The following is a 13999-nucleotide window of genomic DNA, read 5'->3' on the forward strand; positions in this document are numbered from 1 at the left end:
AACAAAAAATGATTGAAAGGATTATTTGACAATAATCGAACAAGTTTGGAATTCAGCGACTCTTGGAATGCTATGCACTCTCCGATCTTGTTGCTGAAGAATCGGGTGCGATTCAGGAACGCGGAAACTTTGATCCAGTCGGTCATAGGTAAAGTTTCGAGAACGATTTGCTCGACAAAGCAAACGGATCGCGCATATAATCGGCAATCAGTTGTGCCTTCTGTGTCGTCATCATTCCCTTCCTTTGACGCTTTTCTCCGCACCTAAGATTACATACACAACTATTGTTAGATTATTAGTAATTGATTGGACAATTACATTGCATGATCTATTAGAAAACAGGTAGTTCTGTAGTTACCTATGATTACTGTTTGGTTAATGCTACCAGCATCCATTCACAGCTACTTGAGTTTGAATTATTTAATATTAAAATAAAATATAGAATATTAATATTAAATATTGAATATTCAGTATTAATTTTAATTGGTATTTTGCTTCGACTCAGTGCTGAACGAAGGGGAGGTCTAAGGAGGTTATAACCTAGGACCCTACTTTACACCTTGATAACCTCAGGTCCCAGAAATTTTAATTCAGTCCTGCCTCGTCTAATACCATTAGCGAAAGAAAAATTAGATTAGAAAAAACTTAAAACATGAACGTAAATACCAGAAAAACGATATAAGTATTCCGCAGTTAGCGAGGGTCATTCAACTTTTCACTACTCTACAATTTATACTAATCACGTAAATCCGCTTATTTAACGGAATGTAGCGATTGCTAGTGATTCAACAGTAAATACGACCGCTTTAAAATAAACTCACAGATAACGATGATAACAAATAATAATCACTTTCTCCATATTTTGATGTTATTAAATTATGTAACATCGGCGTAAGTCATTCCGCTTGTTGCACGATCCGAATCTGTTTTATAGAAGGAAATTTCCAAGCGACGTTTTCGCTCGACAACCATACGCGATAAAAGGATCGAAATTCTCCGCTATCGACATGAAACAATTTCGAAAGATCCTCGACGCCGCGACGGTTTCTCGTTGCAATTGTATGAAAATTCATCGACTTCCCGCTGTTTCGTTGAAAACTTTCTACGCTGCAAATTTTTGTCAATGACTTTTTCGTGAACCGTGACGGCACGATAAAAACGAGGCTCGCTAATTGGTCAAAGATGCGCGGATCTTGTTCTGATTTACGTAACACGTGAATTTGCTAGCCACGATAACGCGAATGTCGGTGACGAGACCACGATCCGTTTAATTTCTCGTTAAAAATCGACATTATCCGCCTTCGACATCGTCCTGGCCCTACTGCATAGGACGAGACAGAGAAAATCAAGCTGACACGAGAATAGTGAGTAAAAAGAAAAGGAAGAAGTTAAAATTAACGTAACAAAAGGCGATACAATAGTCGTCACGGAATTGACACTTTCAAGATGATAGTCTTTCTATCGGTAGCCAGTCAGGAATTCTAATGACGTCACATACGTAACATCTGTCCTCGTGGTTGCTCGAACAACGTTCCAAGAATCGTAGAAACACGTTGCTTCCCACACTAACACAGACGACTGAAGGAAATTAAAATCGCAAGGCGGCCCGTCTCTTGTTAGCGTCCGGTTCAAGGTATTTTCAAATCTTTAAACGAGGAACTGAATATTTCTGAAACGATATTTCGCGCACCGAATCTGTAGTAGTTACGACGCGTCGTTTCGCACGCTTGAAATCCAAGACTACCTATACCATGTAACTAAGAGTGTGTAAAACTTAAAACTTCATGTTGGTTCGAAATTAAAAGAATTTCGGGGATATAGTAATGATCACCTTTATTTTTTCAGACATCCTGCATTATTTTTGCGAAAAGTTTCAGAATTCAAGTTGAAGTTCAAATACATGGTATCTGATCAAGAGTGGTGTGTCCGGATGAGGTCTTCATCGACCGTGACTGCATATTTTATGGTCGGTGGGACTTTCGTCCGTTTGCAACACTCGCTGAATTCATCGGAATTATACGTCTGCTTCAATGGAAATTTTAGTTTCACGGAGAACACTTAGGCATATCATTAAAGCTATTCAGTAATAAAAGATGCATCGTGCATGTCTTCCTTATATTTCAAACAATTGTTGATGTGTAAGGATGAGTTAACTCATGAATTTATGTCTACTACAAATATGTATGCTAATAATTACTCAATCGCGTTTTACATAATATATCAACTTGTTAACTCGTCCTCCTTTGGTTAACAGCTTCATAATTTAGATACTATTTTAAGTGGTACCTATGTAAGTATTTATTTTCAGAGACTATACATATGTACTGTATACGTACAATATCAATCATAGGGTCCGTTCGTCTAGTGTATTTTGTAATTTCAAATAAATTATTGAATATTCTAAAACTTTTATCAGATGATTGTGTTAATTATTTTAACGCTTTTATTAAATAATTAGATTTATGATATTTGCTGCGATTAAACTTGGACTCCAAAGTCAGTGCTTTTTCACTAGACGAACGGACACTATGATTGATATTGTATATATGTATGTGTATCTTTCTACCTAAATTGCTTTACAAGAATTTAATCAAAGTACCAAAATGCTTTTACATTAATTAGTCGTTTCTCGTAGGATTCTAGAAATAATCTGATTATTTATCATGTTTTTTCCTCAAGATTGTACCATTTTCAGCGTTACTATCTCCTAGTACGTTCGCTGCAAACATTGTAACAAGCTCTATGTATTCCATGCTGTGTATGCATGTGTTCACGCGACTAACGACCGCTAGAATACAAAGTGCAATGTTTTCATCCTCTGACCGGTATCGTTGGAACCTGCACTGGAATGGCATCGTTCCGCTGCTGGAACACGCAGCCATCACGCGGCAATCGACTGAAGATTATTCATGGATTCGCGTACCGGCTTAATCAGCCCTCTCATATACCTCTTCGTTTCAACTGACATTTTAGTTATTCCTTCCTTGGACATTTGACAGTTCCGATCTTCGATCGTTGCCTCGTTACAGGCACATTAGAGCAGCGGTACGGCAAAAGGTAAGTTGAAATTTTAGATCGTAAACGATCGATCGATACGTTGCAGAGTTGAATTCACGAACTTCAAGGAGGTTAATAAAAACCTTGTTGACACCACAGACGTAGTGCAACTGTTTTACTCACGTTTACGGTGTTAAGGCTTATTACGTGAATTTCGCACTGATAACTTTTTAAATATCGGACCAATTCGATTGTTGATCGGTATTCTGTAACGTTTATCGAAATTTCCTGTACGCTTCTGCGCACGCAATTTCAATTTTATCGAACAGCTATGTTTTTAAATTAATGCATTATATTTTTTATGTTATTTTTGTAATATCTTGCCGATACGATAACTTTGTAACTTATATAGTGAAATATATGTATATTCTCTAGAAACAGTATTTTAAACATTAATATGACGGGAAAATTTACATTCGTTGATAATGTCTTTTTTGCACAGTATTCATCGATGATTGATAACTCGAATGCTCGCTTCTTTGTAGTCGATATTAATTCAACTATCGAACAAGCGTACTCGATTTCTTCCTGTATATAAAAAGAATTATTATTATTATTATTATTATTATTATTAATAATAATAATAAATACCTAATTAATCGTATAGATTGAACAGCAAACTTTTATTTATTGCTTCTTTTAACTTCAGTCTCTTTTACGTTATTATCGATTCGGATTATCGATCGTATGTAACAATACCAACCTGAGATATAATTAACTGAAAGAAAATTCTATTTAGATACACTAGCGAAACAATTCACTAAATTATTCATTAAAAACTTGTTAATTATAATTAGTGCAATTGAATGATTCAATAATAATTTCTTATTACGACATAATTGTATATATTACATATTATACGAATATTGTATAATATATGATACATTAAATGAAATAAATTAGATATAAAAACATTGATATAACGTGTATTTTTAAAAACTACTTAGCTACAAGTTTCAAACAAGATTTCGCGCAGTTTATCAAAAAATTATCAAAAATGTGCTGCCATTTATACATTCATCCTTCAATTATATAAAAATAAATACGATAGAATTCATTCGTCTCGCTTTGCATCACTAATTAAGAGAAGACGTCTAGGGATGATAAGATTATAATTAATCGAGACACTTTGTTCGAATTCGAAACCGAAGGAATTAACTACAGTATAATAAAATGGAATGCAGCCGATTGATACAAATTCATCAAAAATAAGAAAAAGAAATTTTTGCAATTTTATTGATTCTAGATTTAAGTATTCAACCATAGGAAACGTAAACCTAGAAAAGCAGAATGTCGTTATCCGCGGCAAACGTATCGAAGGATAAATCGATTCAAGAGGAAATTCGTTCCGATTCGACGATGGTTAGGAAACCAGTGAAGATCGTAGGAGCGTCTCCTTCTCTGGAAAATTACCGAACGAAAGAATGCAACGAATTAAAGATAGAAAGGAAGGATCCGAAAAAGGATGAAGAAACTGAGAAACGTAAAATATCGCAACTGCAAAATGAAAATTTACTCAAAACTCAAAAGCAAGATTCAAAACTCAAAATCGTGGAGTCGAAAACTATCGAAACGAAAAAAACGGAAGTTGTAGTTCCTAAAGTATTGAGCAGTACTACCGCCACACAGACCTTTGTACCGGAATTCAAAATGATTCCCATTTCTAGTACATCTGTAAGTTTAAAACCATAAATAATACAATTAAATTTTTACACGTCATTTTATTTTTTTTATTTAAGTAATCTGTCTATTACTATTATTATTATTAACTTGAGACAAATTTTCAGGACACTGAGAATCCTTCGAACGTGGCGGTACCTCGGAAATCTCCACCTCTGTTAATGCCGGTTTTTAACGAACGTCCTCTTGTTTTAACATCACATCTGGTGCCGTCGTTGCCAATCAGCTTGTTCCAGGTGCTCGCTGAAGCGATCGAAGTTGCCACTGAAAAACCTGTGGTATTGTTGTATGAGCCCAGAAGCGACAGACCTGTTGCAAAAGATATCGCCGATATCGGTACATTAATTATATGCACACTGTCAGCACCTTACCTACTGTTAGCAGACAGAGTGGATAAGTTCTGTCACTTTAGAACCTAATAGTAACCTAAAAATTCGACGAAATTGTATTATTTACAGTACAGTTCCGTGTTTCATGGTGTTTCACCGCCCCCAAAATAGGACAATATATATCCTAAAAGGTCTCGACGAGTCCTGTTGAATGAGCCTAGTCTCAGGTTGTGCAAATGGGAAAAATTAACTTAACCTAATTAAATCCAGAGAGGAAATGTGATTGAGCTTTGTATGATTAGGGTCTTCAGAAAAATGTTTGTTTTTTTTTTGGCTCCTCGGGGATTTGAACTCCCGGTCTCGCTGTCGAAGACCTTAACCTATACGCCACTCAACCGCTATTATAAATAGGAACTTTAAACTTCGTTTTAAGTAAAAAATACAAAAATTTAATCGGTTGTAACTTTTTCATTATTCGTTTGCGCAACCTGGGGATAAGCTCATTCGATAGGATTCGCCGAGATCCGTCGGGGGACATATCCTTATTTTGTTTCTACGGACGGTGAAACATGGAACTGCAGCCATTATTTCTATTCAGCTGTATGCACGCATTCGCATTGGTTTCTGATTGCATTAATATTTTTCAGCTATTTTACCAGCAAGTGGAGAATGGGAAGATGGTGAACTTTTACCTGTTAGTTTTTGTTTCAAACATCATTTGAATAAAGATAATTCGCCGTGCGTCTATGCTGACGTCATTGTAGCTACGGATCGTGCACCACACGTCAAAGTAATCACGATACTTCAATATGCACAAGTTATAATAAAACTAATTTGCAAATACCAAGTACCTCAAAATTGCAGGATATCACGGATCTTCGTGGTCACAGATGCTCTTTGCCTGATCGAAAAAAAAGAATTGGGGTAGCAGCGTTATTATTTAATTTTTTGTATACTAGAGGCGAAAGCCCAGCCTTTTTTGGAAACACTCTCGGTCGGTGTATTATTATTCAAAAAATATGCTTCCTTTCATTATTATAGAAATGTCGTTATTTGATTATAAATTTCATTTTTAGACGCTGAAACGCATATTGCAACCCTACAAATGGTTGCAGGGAGACAAGCAGAAATTGGAATCCTCGAATCTCCTGTTATTAAATGTCATAAAAATACCCTACCAGGAATTAACTCGCTTCATATTTTAACTAGCTTGGGTCCTTTACCTCCTTATCGAATCATGGTTAGAAAGACACTTTCAGGTAATAAGAAATTTCGATTTTATAAATTATAGGTTTACAGAAGAAAATTTCAATATTGTGATTTACACCATTTAATCAGCTCTCTTTATTACATGAAGTACATGTCACTTTTTATTTCGTTTACAGACGTCCTGATAAAAAAAGTCACAACTTATTTGTTAAATATAAGTCAAGATAAAGAATGGGTAGACAAGTTTGCTCCTTTCGGTGTTACAAGTTTCATGAAAAATTCCGAAGAATTATACGATTTCACTGATGTAAAATCTGCCGTTACAAGCGTACCATACTACTAAAGATTACATTCCTTTTTTACTCAATTATTTATAGTCATATATCCATATATAAATTACCTATTATTTTTACACTTGATTTTACTTTTTACTTTTTATGTGATAAAAGTTTAATAAATACAAGTTACATTTTCTCATATATACAAATTAATTTAAAATACACCCTTACAAATGGCCCTTTTACAACACGTTCATCCGTAATTAGCTTGTATAGCTCGTAAAATGATATCAAAAACTATTTTACAATAGTCTGATAATGATTCGCAAATGACAACAGCCGGAAATCGATAAGGTACTTAATGTAGATTAAAACAAGCACTTAAGCTTTATTGAGATCACCAAAAATTTGAAGGAAGTTGACCTTCGGGCGGTGCTATTGAACCTTTTGCTAAAGTATTCCTCAAAAATTCTTCCAATCGTACTAATGGCCCACCGCCGATACATCCTACCCTTTGCATGCGCGGGTAATATTCTTCCAGTAACAAAATTAATAATTTATGAAATTGTTTTGGATAAGCGGCCCATAGCGCACTACCAGCTACTTCGAGCATATCCAATAAAAGAGTTGCGCGAAGATCTGCTACTTCTTTTCGTGGCTCTGAAACAATACCAAATTATTATATCTATATCACAATATTACTCATTAATATTTTAAGCTTCTATTTTTATTACCGGTATTTAAAATAGCAGCTAACCACCGCCAGGCGCTTTGAAGTCCATGCGGATTACTTTTTACAACTCCCTTCCTTTGGGATGTAATCGTAATCGAAGCATATAATCTTATTACACCAGACATTCTTTTCAAATATTTATCATGTTTCTCAACTGTACCATCCTCCGCGTATTTGTAGCCCATTAGTTTGTAATAACTTTCGTTCGACTGTCCGACCATTTTTGGCATAAAAATAGGAACCGTAAATGGGCAAACATTATGAAAATATGACAAAAGTAGTTCACCGAAATCCGAATGATCATTCCATAAAGCTACTACTACTGCAGCAACTGGAAATGCCATTTTTGGTTTGCTTGAGACGAGCGTTTCACCCTGATTCTGTTCAAGGAAATGTATACATTAAATATTTTTCCAATTTTTCAATTACTTAATATAAACGGCATGTATAAAAATTGTGTAAAGTTACATACAACTATTTGTTTAGCTAATATATTTTTACAAAAAGCTGCTCCCTGGGCATATTGATTAACGTTTGGTGAAGATTTTCCGATAAGAAGGTTATGCAAACTTTCGTATTTATCTCTCAAATGTTGCTCACTAATTCCAGAAATTGCATTTACAGGTATATTTATTGCTTTCTTGCATTCGAATCTGAATTTTTTTGTATTTGCCGACTGTGAAAATTCATCAAGCATTTTCACATAATTTTCTAGAAATTTTTGACTATTCACGTACAGTTGTAACGACTCCTTATCAACATATTCGTACAACTGACCTAAAAGTTATAAAGAATAATACTTATTAACACTTATTCAAGGTCGCTAAGCGTCATAAATCATAAACGTATTCTTACTTTCTTCTTGTTCAGTTGTTGTCAGACTTTCTTCTGTACTAACAACATTTTGTGTTGTTTCTGGAGGATTTGGACAACTTATATTTTGTACTTGTGTGTTTTCTTTTTCTTTTTCCACATATTTCCCTTCATTAGTTTGTACATTATTACTGTTTATTTGTTCAGAAGTAATTATTTCACAAACTGGTTGAGTACTCTCAGATACTTGCTTTTGTAAATCTTGAGGTTGTACATACGATTGTGTAGTGTTTTGCAATTTAGTTAAATTTACTTCATATTGAACATTTATCCTTTCTAAAATATTTCAAAAAGAAAATGTTTATAAGAGTTCTCATTAAATATAATAGAAAAAATACAAAGATTGCTCACCTATCTCTAATTTGAACGTTAATAATATTTCATCAACTTGAGTAATCATCTTTTCTATAGTATTCAAGTCTACAAGTGTCACTTCTCCTACCTGAATAAAATGTAAATGTTACGAATATATACTTTTCAATTATCATATCATGTTACCTTAATTTTCTCGTCTATAAGTTCTATTTGATGATGCACCTCCTCTAACTTTGGAACGTAAGAGGATAATGCTACTGTGGCAGAATTTCTGTCTTTACAAGTTTCTGATAAAGCTGCGATATCGCGATACTTCATTCCACATATATTTCTTAAATTCATTATTTTTTTTGTTAATTCCTCTTTCTCTTTCATTTTTCGTCTATATTCTTCAACTTCTTTTTGTTGTTCATGTCTTCTGCGTATTTCTTCCTGCTCGGCAATTCTTTCTTCTGCTAAGATGTACGCATAATTTTCTTTGCTTTTACGTTCTCGTTCTTTTGCCATATGCGAACGTGATATTGCCATGTGTTCCTTTATAGCTTTCCCATTTTCTTTCATGTGTTGCCAATGACGTTCAATCTCTTTCTAAATATATCAAAAATTATATTTTGTAGATTTACATGTTTTACATAGAATTGTGTTTACTTCTTAAGGTACTTATAATACTTATTGAAATTTAAAAAGAATATATTGAAATATATATTACCTGAACTTCTTCTTTCCTTTGATATTCACTTTCTAAAAGAATCTTTTTAACTGAAAATGTAATGCCACTCTGCATAGAGGTTTTGTTATTTTGTGATTGAATAGACTTGTTTGGAACTGAGGTGTTACAAGAGTTTTGCTCATTTTCTATATTTTCTGATGTTTCATTACATTCATTTTCATTGACCATAGAATCAGGCCCAATTGTAATTCTGTCTACTTCGCCCGATATGCGTGAAGCTTTCTTTAACGCTGACACTTTGAGACAAGCAAAGTCAGAAGTGATATCGTTCGTATTTTCCATCTGCCAAAATGTCCAAAAATAACATTAGAAAAGTGTAAAGAATAAATTTTTAACGACTTACATCGTAGTATTATACTTACGATTTCCTCTTTCGTACTGACAAAATGTGGCATCCTTATAATTAAGTTGTAAAAAATAGAATATGACGTAATAAATTTCAAAAGATTCGATATTTACAAAAGTTTACAAGTACTATTATAACCTATATTTCTATTTTCATTCGCATTTGTTCCATATATATGCAAACGATTCTACAAATTTTATTATATGTTGACATCATAACAAAGTTTGTATAAATTTTATCTTAAAACGTTGACATTTCATTCAGCAACTGATAATCTTTTAACATACATACCATTCACTCCTCAATCATACCAAAAACCTTCCATGCTTCCAATACTAAATTGTACTGAATTGTACTCAAATGCATACTTATCACATGCAATTTTATTCTACGCATGTGTAGTTTCATTACATATATACATACTGATGCATTTCACTGAGGGCGCTTTTTTCGCTACCAAATGTTAATACTTGTTAATAAAAAATTAGGATATACATGCAGAAAAATAAAACAATTTTTTATTTTTAAATGTATATTTATTAATGTACGAGTAATGATTATTTTAAAGTAAACGTATTAAGTATTTTATACAAATTATTTTATTTTATTTTGTATATGTAGTACTATTACTGTGTATAGTTTAGAGATTCTTAAAAGAATGTAGTAAAAATTAAGAATAAAATTATCCTTATTACCCTGTATTTGTTTTAACATAGTGTTTTAAATACAGCGAATTTTTATAAAAACGTAATTGTACTTTTACATATTTAACATAGGTATACATATATAGGTGGAATATGATACACACTCATTAATATCATTGTGTAAATTGAAATAATGAACTAAAATGATTTAATTAAAAATGAACAATGTAATAAATAAATAAAAATTCTGAGTTTAGAAAGATTTCTATTGCTTAAATATATCACTTTCTTATTAAATTATTCAAATGTTAACGTCTCGAATAAAATCTTGAATTTTAATAATTTTCCATTTGCTTTTTAATTACAGGTGTGTGTATTTTATTCAAAGTAATTGCATCAGTACATATTTCAATTTGCTAAGCCCTAGTTATACAAAGTAGCGGTTTGCTCCATATACAAAAACGATTAAATAATTTGGCACAATTTTAGTTTCATTTTTACTGTTGCAATTGCTGAAATTCGTCAAGCAACTAATTCAATTTTCTACAAACTATAAACTACATCATTCTAAGACACATTAGCCTTGAAAGTGAGTAACTTCACCGCTGTGTGCAACTTAAGTAAACATGATTTCTTTAAGTATGCAAGTAGATGTTTTGTATTATAATATTAAATTTAAAAATTATTATGACAAATTTATAAGTCAAAAAAAGCTTCTACTTTCGTTCGTGAAATACCATTCTCGTAAAAACAGTACTTATTGTTAATATTCTACAGAACACTGAATCTAATATGTAATATAAATTCAAGGTTATATAACAAATTATTCGAAGTTATTTCAGTTGCTTTGCAACAGAAATTATATGAAAACTACAATTGAAACTCAGTCTCTTCAATTCCATCATCATTACATTATTCTCCTGCGCTGAGCTGTAATTCCTAAATTTGTTGTAATTACTAAAATTCATTACTACCTATTCTTGTGTGCTATTTATACGCTCGTAAAAGAGAAGGTATGGTGTGGCACATAAGACTTCGATCAAGGATATGCTCTCGACTACGTTATCCGAAGTATATAACCATTGATCAGTTTTATTTCCTCGTCTATAGCAGACGAAATGTCCGGAATCAACAGGTCCGCGATGTTCCACGATCGCACGCAACTGATATTTGTGTTTAGCTTGCAGCGTTGTTCGATTAACGAGTAACATTGTTGCTTCAGGATCACCCTACATAATTCATAACTAACTTTAGATCGCAACAAAGAAAAATACATATGAATTGAAATAATATACATATATACTTTACCCGTGCATTTCGTTTTTTTGTTTCTGTAAAAGTATAAGGATCCAATGACAATATTTCAGGAAATTTTACTGGATCGTCTCTCTTAATTGGTACTCCCGATGAACTCCATGTAGTTCTTGATATATGTAAGCATAAACACTTAGGAAGCTTCCCTAAAGTTAAAGTTTTAGTAGCTAAACAACGCATTCCGCATCCATCACACAATACATCCTGAACAATCTCACTGGTTACAAAACGCGTTAGTAGCTCTTCCAAAGTGTGATGCGATTTAGTATATGGACCCAAAGGAGGTAGAGGTAAAGAAACAGTTTCAAGTTTATCGTAGCGAACAGCAGACTACAAAAAGGTATATATGTATATTTATTGTATATCATTTAATATAGAATGCATTCGGCAAATGAACAAGAACTGACCTTCCATTTGCAACTACTGCATTGTAATTGACTAGTTAATAAACCTGAAAATGGATGCACTTCTACTGATATTAATGGAGCATTAAAAATAGGCATGGCACATAAGGAGCTCCATGGTTTAAATGATTCCATATTTTCTCCAACCGCTATATTTTTCGAAAGTATTTCCGAAGATCTGGCAAGGATTATACCTGGCTTATTATATGTTGGAATACTTAATACCGATGACGTCGAAGACATTACATGGTTATTACAATTTCTGTCAAATCCATTTGGAATGTTAGGACTTTTGTTAGCTGATACGATATCGTTACAAGATACGCTTCTGAATGTTAGAGGATCACCGAATTTTTTTGTATCTGTTACCATTGTTGGACTTGGCGGTAAAGCATCGGACAAGCAACCTTTCTGAAATAATTTTCATTAAAGGATTTTATTTATTAGTATTCTGCACCTTTTAGACCATATATATGTAATAAATAAATATCATAAATATATACATCTGTTAATATACAGATAATTCATTATAAAGTTGCATTAATATTATATTTTTTATATACAATTGAAATTTAATAATTTTCAGTTAGAAAACATACCCTACTTCCAGGTTGAATTTCTGCTTGCAATGCACTAAGAACAATATGAAACAGTTCATGTGCATCCTGATGGCCAGGTGCAAACTTCCATAAATTACCAAGCGATGAAATTATTTCAATTGGTGTCACATCACCATATAAGTCATCTGCATATCCATTGATTTCTAATAATAAAGATATTTAAAATTACAAATGCTTATAAAATTTAATGATCTAAATATAAATTGATTCATTTATAAATTTTTGTGTTAATAATAAGTTGATAATATCAATACCAACTGAATTATAAAAGTTATAACAAATAAATCTTCAATGTATTTAGAATTTACAACCCATTGATTTTATACATATATTATTTATAATTACAGTACAATACACACATATTAACCTTTTTAACAATAAATACTAGCAAAATGATTAATATCCTAATATAAACTATGACATACTTTCAAAAACAGAGAGTAGTGTTGAAATGAAATTAGCTTTTCCATTTTTCTCACGCTGTTTTTTTAACCATCCAATAAAGGTTGGACATGCAGCCAAAGCTTGTAAAAGAGAATTCAAAAAACAAGTATATCCTAGATTATTGATTCCAATAATTTTTCCTAAAAAAAAACATTGGCAATGTAATATAAGGTTTATTTTTATAAGACTTACAAATTGGAGGTATTCTTATTTTACCTTTTTTTCTAGGTTTAGGAGATGGACCCCATAAAACAAATGCTGCAACAGCTATTGCAAATCCTACACTAGCAAATACAGCAACTCTTTCCACATCCATGCTTTCAGAATATTCGTCGAAATCTGGAATTTTCTTAAAAATTTGAAACGCTAACCTATACGTCAATTCGAAGGGCAAATGTATCTATTAGCGAAGAGATGCATGGTTTTTCATCAATAGTTATTACTTTGCAGCACGAACAATTAATATTTTGTTACTGTCGTATTTTATTTAAAATTAACAGGTTGAGGATTGAATTTTAATGAACAATCCGATCACTCGTATGTACAACTTTTGTATCACGAAAACACAAAGTATCAACAAATTTGTTAGGTATTTACAAATTTAGTTCTTACTTTCTAAAGGATTAGTTTAAAACTAACGTCTGTATTATAAAAAGACATCAGTTTTATGAATAATGAACAATGTAATTATATATATACGTAATACTCTGATTCTCAAACACCCGTTTAGCGTCGTAAATATAGATATATAACATATACATATGCCTATAGTATATGGATCTTTATTTAGGTTATGTTAATGTTGTTTTTGTAACACTGTAATATGCTCATAATAACAATAGGTAATAGATTATTACAATAATTTATTATTAAAAGTTTGTAAAATCATGCGTATAAAGATGAAAGACAATCAGATTAAATAAATATCAGGAGGTGTATTAACAAAACGACTATACTGTTTTGAAATGCGTTTATTCAGTTTACTAATATATTGTACTGAATATAATGAGGCACGGACGGTGA

The 13999-nt window shown here is 32.3% G+C and overlaps 3 protein-coding genes and 1 long non-coding RNA gene across 8 annotated transcripts; 1 reads left to right on the forward strand and 3 right to left on the reverse strand.

The window, feature by feature from the left end:
• Positions 1–2541: 2541 nt before the first annotated feature.
• On the forward strand, positions 2542–6754 carry LOC114876928. Its single transcript, XM_029188869.2, has 7 exons — positions 2542–3057; positions 4304–4731; positions 4845–5073; positions 5714–5856; positions 5931–6060; positions 6143–6325; positions 6452–6754. Exons 2-7 carry the CDS (start codon positions 4348–4350, stop codon positions 6616–6618), a joined length of 1236 nt encoding a protein of 411 aa, XP_029044702.1. The 5' UTR covers positions 2542–3057; positions 4304–4347; the 3' UTR covers positions 6619–6754.
• LOC123987820 lies at positions 2968–3878 on the reverse strand. The gene is made up of 2 exons (XR_006829441.1): positions 3649–3878; positions 2968–3585 (listed from the first exon to the last, which is right to left on the reverse strand). It is a non-coding gene; the product is annotated as an uncharacterized LOC123987820 (long non-coding RNA).
• A 163-nt stretch (positions 6755–6917) lies between the features above and the next one.
• LOC114876927 (mRNA export factor GLE1) lies at positions 6918–9936 on the reverse strand. 4 transcript variants are annotated; one of them, XM_029188866.2, is made up of 9 exons: positions 9842–9936; positions 9567–9737; positions 9184–9486; positions 8658–9062; positions 8511–8601; positions 8142–8435; positions 7759–8063; positions 7288–7666; positions 6918–7213 (listed from the first exon to the last, which is right to left on the reverse strand). In XM_029188866.2, exons 2-9 carry the CDS (start codon positions 9597–9599, stop codon positions 6951–6953), a joined length of 2073 nt encoding a protein of 690 aa, XP_029044699.1. In that variant the 5' UTR covers positions 9600–9737; positions 9842–9936; the 3' UTR covers positions 6918–6950. The 4 variants fall into 4 exon arrangements, with proteins under 4 accessions (XP_029044699.1, XP_029044700.1, XP_029044698.1 ...); XM_029188867.2 differs by having other exon boundaries at positions 9567–9600; positions 9842–9908; XM_029188865.2 differs by having other exon boundaries at positions 9567–9922.
• A 195-nt stretch (positions 9937–10131) lies between these two features.
• LOC114876926 (ubiquitin carboxyl-terminal hydrolase 30 homolog) lies at positions 10132–13941 on the reverse strand. 2 transcript variants are annotated; one of them, XM_029188864.2, is made up of 7 exons: positions 13933–13941; positions 13193–13315; positions 12958–13116; positions 12512–12675; positions 11916–12323; positions 11503–11838; positions 10132–11423 (listed from the first exon to the last, which is right to left on the reverse strand). In XM_029188864.2, exons 2-7 carry the CDS (start codon positions 13290–13292, stop codon positions 11169–11171), a joined length of 1422 nt encoding a protein of 473 aa, XP_029044697.1. In that variant the 5' UTR covers positions 13293–13315; positions 13933–13941; the 3' UTR covers positions 10132–11168. The 2 variants fall into 2 exon arrangements, with proteins under 2 accessions (XP_029044697.1, XP_029044695.1); XM_029188862.2 differs by lacking the exon at positions 13933–13941 and adding an exon at positions 13589–13855.
• Between the last annotated feature and the right edge of the window lie 58 nt (positions 13942–13999).

The sequence above is a fragment of the Osmia bicornis genome, chromosome 1 (assembly GCF_907164935.1).
Source record: "Osmia bicornis bicornis chromosome 1, iOsmBic2.1, whole genome shotgun sequence".
Lineage (NCBI taxonomy): Eukaryota > Metazoa > Arthropoda > Insecta > Hymenoptera > Megachilidae > Osmia > Osmia bicornis.

Bases quoted from the DNA above. Each gene is read 5' to 3' on its own strand.
- LOC114876928 (XM_029188869.2), top strand. From the start codon at position 4,348: ATGTCGTTATCCGCGGCAAACGTATCGAAGGATAAATCGATTCAAGAG. The intron at 5,857-5,930 runs GTAATCACGATA...TCAAAATTGCAG, and splicing joins ATCGTGCACCACACGTCAAA to GATATCACGGATCTTCGTGG. The intron at 6,061-6,142 runs GTCGGTGTATTA...TTTCATTTTTAG, and splicing joins CTTTTTTGGAAACACTCTCG to ACGCTGAAACGCATATTGCA.
- LOC114876926 (XM_029188864.2), bottom strand. From the start codon at position 13,292: ATGGATGTGGAAAGAGTTGCTGTATTTGCTAGTGTAGGATTTGCAATA. The intron at 12,324-12,511 runs GTATGTTTTCTA...AAATTATTTCAG, and splicing joins AAATTCAACCTGGAAGTAGG to AAAGGTTGCTTGTCCGATGC. The intron at 11,424-11,502 runs GTAAAGTATATA...TGAATTATGTAG, and splicing joins CAAAAAAACGAAATGCACGG to GGTGATCCTGAAGCAACAAT.
- LOC114876927 (XM_029188866.2), bottom strand. From the start codon at position 9,599: ATGCCACATTTTGTCAGTACGAAAGAGGAAATC. The intron at 9,063-9,183 runs GTAATATATATT...TGATATATTTAG, and splicing joins AAAGGAAAGAAGAAGTTCAG to AAAGAGATTGAACGTCATTG. The intron at 8,064-8,141 runs GTAAGAATACGT...TATAACTTTTAG, and splicing joins AACAACTGAACAAGAAGAAA to GTCAGTTGTACGAATATGTT.